The sequence below is a fragment of the Camelus bactrianus genome, chromosome 20 (genome assembly GCF_048773025.1).
Source record: "Camelus bactrianus isolate YW-2024 breed Bactrian camel chromosome 20, ASM4877302v1, whole genome shotgun sequence".
Lineage (NCBI taxonomy): Eukaryota > Metazoa > Chordata > Mammalia > Artiodactyla > Camelidae > Camelus > Camelus bactrianus.
The window spans coordinates 32,651,286-32,665,169 of NC_133558.1; the positions used below are offsets into that span (position 1 = coordinate 32,651,286).

Consider the following 13,884-nt stretch of genomic DNA (forward strand, 5'->3'; position numbering starts at 1 on the left):
GGAATTCAGTAACATCCCATGAAGCACATATGCATTTACACAGGCAATTCAGCTTCCAGAAATTTACCCTTAGGATTCCTCCACAAACATAAAGCAAATGTTTGCACTAGGTCATTCACTCTGATATTATTTGTAATATCAAACTTTTAGAAACAACCTAAATTTCCATCCTTTAATCCAGTTGAATGAATTATGACACAGCCCCACAATAAAGCACTTACACCAATAAGGAAGTTCTCTATGTTATAATTTGAAGTAATTTCCATGATCCAGTTTTAAGTTAAAAAAAAAAGAAAGGCTAAGTCCACAAGCCTATGTAAGAAAGGATGAAAAAATTAGTGTATATCAATATTGCTCTCTGCTTATTTTTATAAATGGAAATACAGGAAAATTAAACCAGAAACTATTTTTTAAGTGGCCAATAAGTAGTAGAGATAGGAATGGAAATAAGACTTCCCTATTATATAGTTTTGACTTTTGAACAATGTATGAACCACCCTGAGATTAAAGATAGTATCTAATTCTCTAGCTCTGTTGGCTGAAAAGGTCCATAAGTAACACTCAGTGACCATTCCTAACACTCAGAAGCAGTGAACAGTCCTAATATTCAGATCTTCATAAAGAGCCTTTCAGGGATAATACAGCTCTTGGAGAAAGGCTGGTAAACTACAATATCTGCAACTTAATTTCAAATGGTTCCTAGTGAAGGGATGTCTGTATGGTTTGTGTGTGAGAGAGACAGAGAGAGAGCATACGTGTGGAAAAAGAAAGAGATCAAATATAAAATATTACTGAATCCAGGTGAGGGATGTATCAGTTGTCTATTATACTATTATTTCAACTATTTCTATGTTTGAATCAAAATAAAACTAATGGTGGAAAGTGGCAGATTTTTATAGGCAGCTCTACCCGTGTACAAATGACATACACGTCACCACAAATTTAATGGAAAATATTATACTTAAAGTGTTATTTTATTCTCACTTTTCCTTCTTTTGCTGTCTTTTCATCGGAAATGCCATGACTAATACTTACTAATGAATAATTGAATTTGTAACATTTGAGTCTACTCAAACTTCAACCCAGACATAGGAGACAACTGAAATGAGCAATAGATGATGATAGCCTGAGAGGCAAAGAACGCAGAAGGAGAAACAGGTCCTAATAAGGAAGGGAAAAAAAAACACGAAAGATAAATACAGTCGAAACAGAAAATTACTTCCGCAGTGTTGTCAGGCACTGTTCTCGGTGCTGGGGATAGAGCAGCGACAGTTACTTGCAGTGAAAGTAAACAAAAATCCCTGCCCTCATTCATTCCACAGGAAATGGCATCTACGATGGGGCAGACACTGTTTCGGAGGCTTTGCATATATATTCACTCACTTGTTCCCAACAACAACTCTACGGAATCGGTACTATTCTTACCCCCACTTTTCAGACAAGTAAACTAAGGCAAAGAAAGGGTAAGTAGGCTGCCTAAAGTTGTGCAGCTAATACATGGCAGGGATAGAAATTAAATCCAGCAAGTTTGATTCCATCACTTACACTCTCCAGTTCTGCACCACTAAAATCACAACAGAAAGGAAGGAAGGAATGCATTAAAGACCAAAAAAAAAAAAAAAAAAAAAGGAGGAGAGAGAAAAGGTAAAAGAGACACAAAGCACTGTCGGCAGAATGGAGGAAAGGGTACAGATCAGGAGCAGTAAATCGGAGGACAGTTAAATTCCATGCCTTTCTTAATAAATTATCGTACTGAAAAAAACGTATGATTGTCCTTAATAAAAGAGATGAGAAAGAGGGAGGAATAGAGACAGGCAGTGGGGTTACTAATGATAAACTCACCTACTATACCATTCTGTCCAAGCCTTGCCCTGGAGATATGAATTATGAAACACGTCTAAGAAATAATGAGGGATTATTACTAACATTTTCTTTAAATTCCTAGACATTCCAGATGAACACGTTTGCAGACTTGCTAAACCAGAGACAGTACTTTCCACCCACTGGTTGCTTGTTGATATAACGTAGCACAATCTAACAGCTAGATCTTTGGGGAATGAAGTCTCTCTGGGTGTAAAACATTATTGAGGATTTCTACAGCTTTTACACCCTTTTCCTGGTCACATATACATTGATTAATACAATCACGTAGGGAGAAGAAAAATTGCCTTGCCCCCTTAAAATTTTTATTATAACCTAATCAAGATTGGATATTAAGGTCATGACCTTTATCTTACTAATCTGAGTGATTATTTTGAAATATTTAATAAATATTAATTCACCCATGTTGAGTCAAAGATGGAATTATCTCCAGAATAATACTACCTGCTGCTGTTGAACAGGTCAAAATTTGTTTATGCTCAAGATAGACGTAGGGTAAAGATGTTGGGTTTTTTATGATCATCATAAAATGCTGAGTCAGTTACTAATGGTGCAATTTCCTGTTTAATAATTTGCTTACTCAAACTCAGTGAGAGAGCCTGGCCTTAGATCCTGAGCTCTGACAGGAGAGGAGGATGATGAATATACGTTAAAACTTTGGATACTGCGTGCAGCTGACACTGAATTAAAAAGTCTAAAAATCTCCTTTAGGCAGCCACTACTCAGAATGCTCCATGAGTCATCTCTCGCAGTTAACTGGCACGCTTAACACTCTTCAGAGTGCCTGGCCAACATCATCTCGGGGCCGCCACCTCTCTATGGAGTGATAGAACAATATGCTTAAAGATCTCATTCAAAAAATATAATTCATCTGTAGCAAGTTGGGCCCAGGGCCACATGTTAGGTAAACTAAGCCTCTTTTTCCTTCTCCTAGGAACACAACTATTGCTCACTGAAAATTCAAGACAAAAATCCCATTCTAAAAACTTTGCCTCCGTTTCCCTTTTATCTCAGACCACTGAGCTAAGCGGCTTGATATCCCCAGAACTGCCATGTTCCCACTCTTCCTCTTTTCCCCTCCAATTTATAACTAGCATCATTCGCTCCTCTGTTCCAAGATTATGAGCTGGTGCTCATTTCCCAGCTCCAGTCCTGGACTCTTGCATTTTCCCTGAGGATTTCATTAAAAACTGTACTATGGGTTCCTAGTTCTAAACAAATAATTCTGAACTTAAAAATTAAATTACAAGAATATTTTGCAGGTTTCCTAGTTTTCAGAGAGTTACCAGGAGAATTGTCTCACTTGACCTCCACAACAACCCAGGCAAGCACACAGGACAGGTATCATTTATACCTTGCAGATGAGAACATAGGTTTGGAGACATTGGGAGACTTGGTCAAGATAACATACCCGTCTCGAGTCCCAGACTCAGTCCGGTGTAGACTTTAAGTGCACAGCCTGAGTTCTCAGGGTCATGAGAACCTTAGTGGTTAAAGGAAATACGATTAGAATCTCTTCTAGAAGTTTCATAGTTTTCAAGGTCCATCCATAATCAGGCTGGATTTTATTTATACACAATAACCTCACCCTATTCTCAAACCTATGTGGCTTGTTGATTTCTTCTTTTATTTACTGATTCAACCGTATACAAGTGATAGGCTGGGGTAGGGTTCTGAAGATATTAATGTCATGCCTAAGAGTCTGCCTTTATTTTTGTAACTATAGGGATTGGAGAGGAAGGGAGAGAAGGGGAACTATGAATTCTGTTGCCAAAGGTACCGACAGGCTCCTAATCTGCCAATGTACTGAGGATCCATTAGAATGGGGTGTCACGTTAACTCTGGAACCAGCTATCAGAAATGCAAACTGTAGCCCGTACGCTGAAATGGGAAAGTTCTTCTTTATCACTCCACTTTCCACACCCTCTGTGATTTGTAAATTTTTAAAATGGAACCCTGTTAAAGCAACATTTTATTTGATTAATGTATTAATTCATTTCCGGAGCCACCCCGAGCTGTAGATCCATTCTGGCATCACTTTGAGGCCCTCACTTTCCACCCCTCAGCCCTCCTCCAACGTTGATTCTTATTGCATTGGGAGGCGTGGCACTGTTTGCTTTCTAAATGGACAGGTTGTAAATCTCAATAACCAAAGACCAACAGGAACACACTTGTACTAAAAAATAAAAAATATCCAGTTAGGTTTATTCACCTCAGTTCAGCAAATAAACAAGAAGGCACCCTCACAAAATTACGGGACAGTTCATTCCGTGGAGGTGGGAGAGGCTTCTCAGAGGATTTAGACTTGAGCTGGATGATTCTAAGGAAGCAGGAGCTTGTGCTGGATTAGATGTTGACAAGACATGGGGCAACTCAGAGAAAGGGAAATGGTCATTTTCATGTAGGAAATGAGAGAATTAAAGCAAGAGCGGACTAGAGATCAATGGTAAAGCAGCAACAGTCACTTTTATTAGACATAATACTCTTTATGATTCTGTAGTGGCCTTGTCCCTGGTCACAGAAGGTCCTTAACTGTTTATATTCTGTGAGTGTTGATTCTATACAGTTGGGACCCCAACATGGTCTGGCGGCCAGCAGGACTGCTTTTTATTTTCTCACAAGGAAAAACTGTTTACCAGGTCAGTTTTTCAGCTCAAGAATTTTAGATCCGATAGAAGAAGAAAGCTATAAAATATTACTATGGGGGTAAATGAAAGCCAGAGGCTTGCCAGTGAAGGGTAAACCCTCTAAAGGCGGAGGTAGGAGAATGACTTAGAGTCATACTACACCCTAAGGACTTAAACTAACTTTTCTGAATCTAACAGGCAAAATGAGAGGGCCTGGTCCCTGGTGGGTGGGGCTATCAATGGCAGGCTTCTTTCGACCAGACTGGAGTAGAATGTTTGCCTTTAATTTTCAGACCCCAGGGATAGGCATTGTTTTTTTTTTTTTTTTTTTTTTTTTTTTTACTGTCCCTGGCTGGCCTGCATTATTTGCAAGTGCAGTAAGCAATTCGGAGAGGAGGTAAGGGGGTTCACTTTATCAGCTTCCTTCTATGCACTTTGAGATTTTGAAGGCAGAGCTCACCACTATCCTGGAGGCAAGCTGCCTATTTCTTTGTTTTAAATTCGTTTTAGACTTTATCTGTTTGAAGTTTAACTTATTTAGCATTTCCCCTTAATCAGCTTTTATGCATTAAAACACAACTTCCTGATGTCTAGAAACTCAGGTGCCCTATGGTGGATGAGTTGGTCTCACTCCTCAGCAAACAGATTTTCCCCATTCCCCATCCACCCTAGAATCCCTCACTCAAGCTCCATTGGCAAGAAACTTTGAAAGCAGTTAAGTCTTGTGGTTTACATTACACTTCCCTCAGAATACAGACACCTTCATTGGAATTCTCCTACTATTCCTGCAAGGAAGGAAAACAGCATTCTTATTGCCACTTGAAAGCAGCACACACACACACACACACACACACACACACACACACACGCACGCACACACACGCACGCGCCTAGGGTTTATCTATGGGGATTTTTGATGATCTTTCTCATAATTGTCCAGCTTCAGAACTGCTGAGGGTCTTGTAAAAAGTCCACATTCTAAGCCCTCCTCCAAATCTATAAGAGCAGAATCTTTTTTTATATTGACTGTCTTGGCTGGGTATGGGGTAGAGGGAGGTTAATTATTCATTTTAATGGAGGTACTGGGGATTGAACCCAGGACTTTCTGCATGCTAAGCACACTCTCTTACCACCAAGCTATACCCTCCACCCTAAGAGGAGAATCTTTGAGAGTAGGGTAGGGCATTAACCTGAAGATGATTTTCAGGTGCATTACAGTTAACCTATTATCTCCGACTTTTGGACAGAGGATTTGATGTATGTTACTGATACACAGAATGAAAACTTCAAGCGGACAAGCAATTCAGCTTCTTTCCTCCATGTCCCCATCACCTGACGTTTTAGCACACAGTGATTACTGGTTACGCACATGAACTGAAAAGAATGTGAAGTCATAGGTTTAAACCAGGAGGGTAACTTAAAATAGGTAGGACCAAGCCTTTTAACACATTAGGATCAGGGCTCCACTGTGTATTGGTGCTTGATCTTAACCTCCCTGTTCTTCAGAGTTCTCAAGGAGACAATGATAATAGTACTACTTCCTTAGTTTTTTGTGAAGATTAAATGAGTTCAAATATATAGACTGCTTAGAGCAATTCTTGTCTAAAACACTCGAAAACTTTAGGTAATTATGATTTAGCAGTAACTGGCCCAGGGACAGGCATCTAATCAGCCAGGTTATGATCCAGGTTTTCTTGCTCCTTCTATACTTTTTTTTTTTTTAAATGACCTAGCAGACATCAGAAGGTCCTCTCTTTCCAAAATATTTCTTTCACCCTACTGCTAGGTCCCTTGAATACAGGCAGACATTTCCACGATTGCAGTCATTTCTCTAAAGCAGAGAGGAAAACAGTGAGCCCTTTCTAACAAAACAAGGACCTGTAACCAAGGATGGGCTGGAAATCATAAACAAAGCTCCTCTTTTTCTGTTAGCTAGCTTTCCCCATTGACCTCAAAGATTAGTGTGTAGGCATATATATAATATATATATATATATTACATATATAAACTTATGGCGTTAAAGAAAAGTGGTGGTGGTAGGGCTTAAGGAGATATAGGGGAAATTTAGAAAACAAAACAAAACAAAATTTAAATCCTAAAGAAGTTCTTCTATCGGTTTTGTTTTAGGTTTTTTTAAATTTCCGTTTGATAAAAGGCATTCTTGCCTTTCCTAGGATAAGCATGATTATAACCAAGATGAAGACAAGTGTGACTGCTGTCCTACAGATTCCCGCATTTCAACAAAAGAACAACAAAGAACAAACAATCCAAAAGGTGTTTTCTCAAAGGTTTCATCTTTTCTAATCAGATGCTTTGATCTACATTCGATAATCATGGCAGCTTGGTGGTGGGGATTCAAAGTGAACACGAAACTTTTTACAGAAGAATTTCATTAAATCAGATATTAGCATTAAAAAAAATTGTAAACTTCCGAGGAGAGTCCTTGGAAAGAAAGTTTGCATTGGGCATTTCGGGGGTGGGGGCGCAGTGCGAGGGTGTCTTTCGCGCCCCAGGTCTGGAGACCGACGGAAGGTGGGCTGGAACTACGCCCCAGAGCTGAGAAGAGAGAGAGGAGGGAATCAGAAAGGCGACCGGGGCTGCGAGGGCGATGTAGGGAAGTCAGGCTTCTCGCCTTCCCGTGGCCGGAAAGCTAGGCGCAGGCGGGAGGGGCGGGGCCCGGCCCGAGTCCCGCGAGGCGAGGGCGGGGCGTCGCGGAGGCCACGCCCAGGCCGGCCCATCCCGCGCTTCCCAGAGCTCCGCGGTCGTTCCCCGCGAGGACAAGCGGAACAATCTCCGAATGAATGGCCCTCCTACGGAGTCGGGGGCCCCGGGTCCCCGCGGGGCCCCGCATCTCGCGGACTCACCCCGCAGCGTGCGGCGCGCCCGGCTTTTCGAGCGCGAGGCAGTGCGCGGGGCCCCCCCCGGCCTGGGGCGCCCCGAACCCCTCGGCGGCGGCGGCCGGGGCGAGCGGCAGCCCGGGCGGCGCCCACGAGGCCCGCCGGGCCGAGGAGAAAGTGCACTGTGAGCCCTGGGTCCGAGAGAAAGTGCTCTTTCTTCTGCACCCGGAGAGGTGTCTAGGGACCCAGGGGGACCCCGCGCGGGAAGAGGTGGCCGTTGAGGAGGACCTTTTCGAAGCGGGAGGACAAGACCGGGAACCCGCCTGCCCGTCCCCTCTCTTTCCACGGGAAAAGAGAGTTTCTGGCAGCCGTGTAGACGCTCCCTCCGGGGCTCCGCTGGGGGACCCACCCAAACCCCTGCTCGTGCGGGTCGTGGATTATGAGGTGACACAAGAAGTCCTGCAGATCGCGTGGACGAAGGGCTGCATGACCACACTGACCGAAGAGCGCTCCGTGACCGCGGTCACTTTTCGCGCCAACAGGGAGTGAGGCGGGGCCGCGGGGACCCCTGGAGAACGGCGCGCTCTTACCCCAGAGACAAATATCCCGTGCCCAGGCCGTGGGGAGGGGGTCGTTGCACGGTCCCCCGTAGCACCTGCTTCCCGGAGGAGAGTCAGCGGGGGAGAGGAGCCCGAGGAACGTGCGGGCCTGGCGAAGGAGCGCAAGTCCTTAAGGAAAGAAAAAAAAGCTCTTCCGGAAACTCCCAACTTGTAATTTAATCAACCGCAAGAACCTTTTAAGAGTCTGGCATCCACCTGCAGGGAAGCAAATGGCACCCAATACACATTGAAAAACTGTAAGCAACTTACTACCTCCTTAAATCCTGTGGCTTAAATACTGTGACGGTCTGGGGACCTTAGAAGAGAGGAAGAAAGGTATTTTCAAAGTGGCAGAACGTGGGAATTTTGCACTAAGAAAATCTGTTGTTGATTTTTGCTTTGCAGAACCTCTCAACTGTTAACTTTTCTACCTCCCCCTTTTCTCTTTAAAGCCTGAAAGCAGAAGTGAAGTTTTGAGACCTGCTCTTTGCAAAGGGGAGGTGGGAGTATATGGGGCGAGAGGCTTAAGACTGAAAAAAGAAAGTAAAGAGAAATGGGAAAATAAAATGTAAAACAAAGTGGCAAGTAAACAAAATCTTTTTTTGGTCACTCTCCTGATGTGTACGTTTTTCTTTTCTTGTTTTCCCTTCACATGTAATAGTGTTAGGAAGAAAAGAGAAGAGTTAGGGACGGACACAAGGAGGGAAACAGGAAACTGAGCTCTGCAGGTGAAACTCCATTTAAAAGGGCTTTACCCCAAAGTATCTAATTTAGTTCAGTTAAAGTGCTATTGGTTTTTAATTATTACTTTTTTAAAATGGAGGTACTGGGGATTGAACCCAGGATCTCCTGCATGCTAAGCATGTGCGCTACCACTGAGCCATACCCACCCCTTGAAATTGTTAATTATTTTAATGTTTAAATTACTTCAGATAAATCATCTGATGTAAAGGTAGATGTATGGTTTACTATAAAATGACTATATATCTTATTCTTGTCCATACTGTCTTATTAATAAGATTTGTTATCGAGACTGGATTGAAAATACATCTCTCCTGATGCTGTTGAGAAACAGTTTTTTTCTGGTGCTATTGAAACAACTCATTTTTATTTTGTTTGTTTATTTTTTTATTAAGCACCGTCTTTATTAACCCTTTAGTAGTGGGGCCTGGTTTGGAGGGGTGGGAGGAGCTGAGCACCCCCTCTAGAGATGATCTGATGAACTGAAGCAGCATCTGGTTACTGTGTGAATTAACAAAAAGTGGGACTCTGGCTTTTGAGGAGTAAACAATTGAACACCCCCCTCCCTCCTTTCCCTTTGCCCCTTATTTTCAGTTTAGAGTTTGAAATGCCTTCAAAGATCATCTGATCCACCTCTTGCCTCCTGCAGACAAGACAGGTGCGATATGCCCCTGTTTTACATATGAGCCAGCCTGGGCCCAGAGGTCATGTGGCTTGTGTTCAGACACAGCTGGTTACTTACATATGCCTACTAAGTAGATAAGAATATGATCATCTCCTTCCTGAAAGTTTGGGAATGGTCTTTAGGACTAACTTCTAGGACTCACAAAGATGAGTGAGGACACCCTGGGTTTTCTGACTTCACGTTTATGAGAAATACTAAGATCACCTTGATGTCGCGAAGTCCTGCAAGGCCTGTGGGCTGGAGACTTACCAACAGCAGTTCTCAGGCCGCGGTGACCTTCTCTTGAGAGAGAGGAATAAAGCCCCAGACATCATCTGTGCTCCAAACTGCTTGCTAGGTAGAAAAGGTAACATATGCCCCATAAAACAAATTACCTTTTCCTCCAACAACCTGCCTGGCGCCAATGTGAGGTTAAACTTCTTGGCAAACACATTTCAGACCTGACTGAATAAGTTTGGCTCATGTGAGTCCGTATATGCCCCGCGTGGTTGAGCTTTGAGTGTAGACAAGAAAAGCCTCTTGAAAGTTGGCGCCAAACGGTAGCATCATTCCGCATCCCGTTGCCTCCTCTACGGTGCAAACTCAGGAGTTGAGCTGCTTGGGTTCAAAACCACTCCATCTCTGACTGTGACTTTGGGCAGGTGCTTTGGCCCTCTGTGACTCCGGGACCTTTGTTAAATAGGAATAATAAGTGGTATCAACCTTACAGAGCTTTTTCCTAGGATTAAGTTAGATGAAAAATATTTAGAACAGTGCTTGCTATATAATCAATGCTCAAAGTTAGCGATTATTATTATTCATGGTGTTGTTATTGTTATAGTTCACTTTCATCCTAGCCAGGCTTTAGGGTTTTATTTAATGAAAAACAGCAGAAGGCATACAACACAAGAAATCTTCTAGAACCCAAACCAGTGGTTCTTACTGACTTTTTTTTCCTGCATTCCTGAAATGCATTTTCTGCATGCTAGCTTTCCCCAACATTTAATGGATCAGTAAATACATTCCTTAAATTCTTTAGAAATGCCCCCAACAGCTTGTGAGAAGATTCGTCCCGAGTTCCTCAGGCCTAAGGTGCATGCACCACACTTGACAATCTTGGAAGCGTTTTCGCAGACTGCTTGGCTCCCCTTGGCAGGTAGGAGCTTGGAGTGTGTACTTTAGGACCTGTCAGGTTAGTTCGTTTTCCTTCTAGGATTTTCATATCTGATGCCCTGTCCTCTCAGAAACACAGAATAGGCACAATTACTTATCATTTTATCTCCTGTCTGTCAAAATGTACTGGTTCAAGTCAGCTAGACTACTTTCATCCAAATATGTTTGGGCTAATTTTCTCTCTTTTAAGTAAAAGTTACTTTTAAAGGCCGTCTCAGCCTCCCTGCTAACTGTCTATAATGTGTCTGTAGATTTTCTTTTTTTTCAAGGAGGTTTTCCTTCCTTCCTCTTTTTTTTTTTAATTGAAGTATAGGCAGTTACCGTATTGTGTCAGTTTTAAAAGATGTCTCCCTGATGCAGAAAGTAATAAGTTAAAGTCCTATTCAACTTTCTTCACAGATGTTCCTGATCCAAGCAGATGCCTGTCATGTGAGGGGCCTGGGGAATCTTTTCCCAATTGGCAGTGCCCTGGGAATGAATCCAAAGGGAAGCCTGGGCATCCTCAGTATCAAGAAGTCTCTGAGAACAACTGGGTCTCTTTGGTGTGACCTCCACCTCACCGGAAACCTGGTCCTCTACACCTGTTCATGTGGTTGAATCACAGCAAGGGCTTCGGAAGCCAGCGGACCACTCAAGTGACCACGAGACACGTATCACCGTCATGTGACCACTGTGGATCAGGCAAGTGTCACCCCCCCTTAACCTTTGTCCACAGTCTCCGTCACCTTTGAGAGTCATTATGTTCCACTTGCTGGTCTTATTCTTGTTGGCTGCCACCAGCACTTGTGCTTTTTTGCTTAAAAAATAATCATGAAAAAGAGAAGAGAAAAAGCTTTCTGTTAACAGAAAAAGTTACATTTATAAGAAAATGTGAAGAAATGTTATTTGGTGAGGAAAAGGAAAAATGGAATGAAAGAAAACAAAACTCACCTGTGACCCCAAATCTCTTAGCTGGTGTGTTTCCAGTCCGGTTTTATGTATTTGATTTTTTTAAAATATGTGTATACATACATACACTTTTCTGACCATAGACTATGTATATAAAATCTGAGTACTGTCTTCAAACAGACTAACTGTATGTTGATGCCATTCAGGGTGTGGCCCATGAACCAGCAGCCTGAGCTTGGAGGAAGAACAAAGGTTTAGGAATGTGCGATCCTGGACCCCACGCTAAATCTGCTGAATCAGAGTTTGCATTTTGACAAATCCCTGGGAGGTTCACATTAAAGTTGGAGAAGCACTGACAGTATATGCAATAGTTAGTTCTATAGCCTAATGGTCCCTTAACAAAAACCAAACAGTATTTATTTTTTCTATAGTCTCCATTAATTGTTAACAATGGCATGGAAATAACGCTTTGTAAAATGATGAAAACATTTAGAGCTGACAAAAGATTGAAATAATATGTTGATTTGTGAATTGGCAAAGAGATCCCTGAACAGCTTTGTAGTGTTTTTTTGAGCCTTTTTATTCTCAGGTTTTCCTAATGAAACACTGATGAATGGAGTTCAAACTATTTCAGAAATGTGTTTGTTTTATTGTCTAAGAATGTAAAACAATACTTACTTAAAAACCCCCTTAAGGGAAGAAGGGCAGGGAGTCCTGAAAGAAAGCCCAATTACAGCAGTTAAAGGCTGAGTCAGGACTCACCAGCCACTAGGAACGAGTTGCCAGAGGGGGGGGGGGGGCTGAATTTGGATCAACTGATTCAGATAAGAAAACAAAGCCTGCGACTCCTGAACACCCTGACTTCTCTATGACTCCAGTCAGCACTTTGCTCTTTAATTACGGAGGGCGAATCTTTGTCACTTTACTTCTCCAGATGACGATAAGAAAAGAAACAGTCCAGTTTACTTTGGAAAGAATAAGGAATTTTAATCAGTTATTAGGCACTATGCAGTCAAAAGCTACCAAAACATAAGATGTGGCTAGCTTCAAAGCAAGGAATTAATTTAAATTCAAATTAATTTAAACTCAGATTTCTAAGTATAAGTCAGAATGAGTACTTTTAGGAGACTGCAGCCTTCACAAAATAGGACCAAAAGGCTGTTTATTCGGAGCTTAGTATAGAGGGGGAGTCAGCCAGCATGACTTGCAGTTGGCAGGGAAGCAAAGGCAGGCAGGACAGTGGGAAAGCTTTATAATAAGTGACCAAGGTGATGTTAATATGACTCTTTGCTCAACTAAACTTTGGACAGGCGTCTTCCCAACTGCAGCTTCTGACCTCCCTCTCCTTAGAGCATTACTTAAGAAAACTTGCAATTACAAATGTCCTTCTCTGCTCCTGGAGGTGTAAATCTCCTCAACCTCTTGCCAGTTTTACAACCCGGGAATGTCCTTCTCAAGAACCTGAAAGCCGTCCCTTTGAAATGTAGTCTAGAAAGACAGGGCCCCTGACTCCCAGTCTCAGTGAGGGGTAGGAGCCCAATTTCATAAGCTTTAGTTGGCGGACACAGAAGGCTTCTTCCATGGCACTGACCGGCTTCCCCACCAGTGTCCTCCAGGACTTTTCCACTAGCTCACCTGAGTGCTTAAAAACACTCTCCAACCTTTTGTTTCGAAGGAGTTGGGTTCAGTCTCTCTCTCCTATAGCAGTAGTCTTGAATAAAGTCTTCTTCCTTGCCTGTTTCACTCCATCTGGTACAATTTTTCTTTGAATATGGTGGAAAAAAGAACGGTTTCATGTAGGTTCTAACTGGAAGCTATTAGCACAGGACAGCTGGAGGTGGGCTATTGAGAGGGGCTTAGGGCTTTCTCTGGTGGGTCCTGTGTTGGAAGGGTGCAGAAAAAATAAGGAAGCTGGCAGTCATCGACCAAGTCCTGGTCTTTCTGGGCTGATGGCAGCAGGGGCTGTGTGGTTTGGCTTCCCAGGCTCATTGCTTCAGCAGCTGTAGGTTGTAGGTTAGGGTATAACCTGATATATAGTATTGGCCAGATAGGATTTTTTTTCTGGGAGTTAGAACAGTGCCTGGTATATAATAAATACTCAAAATTAGCTGTTATTATTACTGTTGTTGTTATTGTTAATATTATCATCCTAACCAGGCTTTAGTTTTTCGTTTGTTTGTTTTGAAGAGCAGAAGACATACAACACAAGAAATCATACCAAACCCAAACTAGTAGTTTTTACTGAGACTGTTTTTCTGTCTTTTTTTGAAATATATTATCATATGTGTTCTGGCCATCATCCGTTTATAGTCTCAGTTGCTCTTCTTGAAGATGGCATTGGAAACTAGAAGCCCTAGTCACAGGATTCTGGAAGATGCAGTCACAGAATTCTTTTTTAGAGAAAATCACTTTTTGTTTCTTAGAAACATCCAGAATGCAGCATTGCAAATAGTTCCTTTATTGTCTTTAGAGAT

General features: G+C 42.3%; 1 protein-coding gene and 1 long non-coding RNA gene across 2 annotated transcripts in view; one reads left to right on the plus strand and one right to left on the minus strand.

The window, feature by feature from the left end:
- Window positions 1–6,783: 6,783 nt before the first annotated feature.
- LOC141574247 (uncharacterized) lies at window positions 6,784–8,073 on the minus strand. The gene is made up of 2 exons (XR_012501160.1): window positions 7,936–8,073; window positions 6,784–7,064 (listed from the first exon to the last, which is right to left on the minus strand). It is a non-coding gene; the product is annotated as an uncharacterized LOC141574247 (long non-coding RNA).
- The window catches only part of LOC123613937 (uncharacterized protein C6orf141), a 115,182-nt gene continuing 108,371 nt past the window's right edge, over window positions 7,074–13,884 (plus strand). The window contains 3 exon segments of the mRNA XM_074348880.1: window positions 7,074–7,425; window positions 7,427–8,280; window positions 10,922–11,203. Coding sequence (XP_074204981.1) covers window positions 7,306–7,425; window positions 7,427–7,894 — 588 coding nt within the window. The 5' untranslated portion in view covers window positions 7,074–7,305 and the 3' untranslated portion in view covers window positions 7,895–8,280; window positions 10,922–11,203.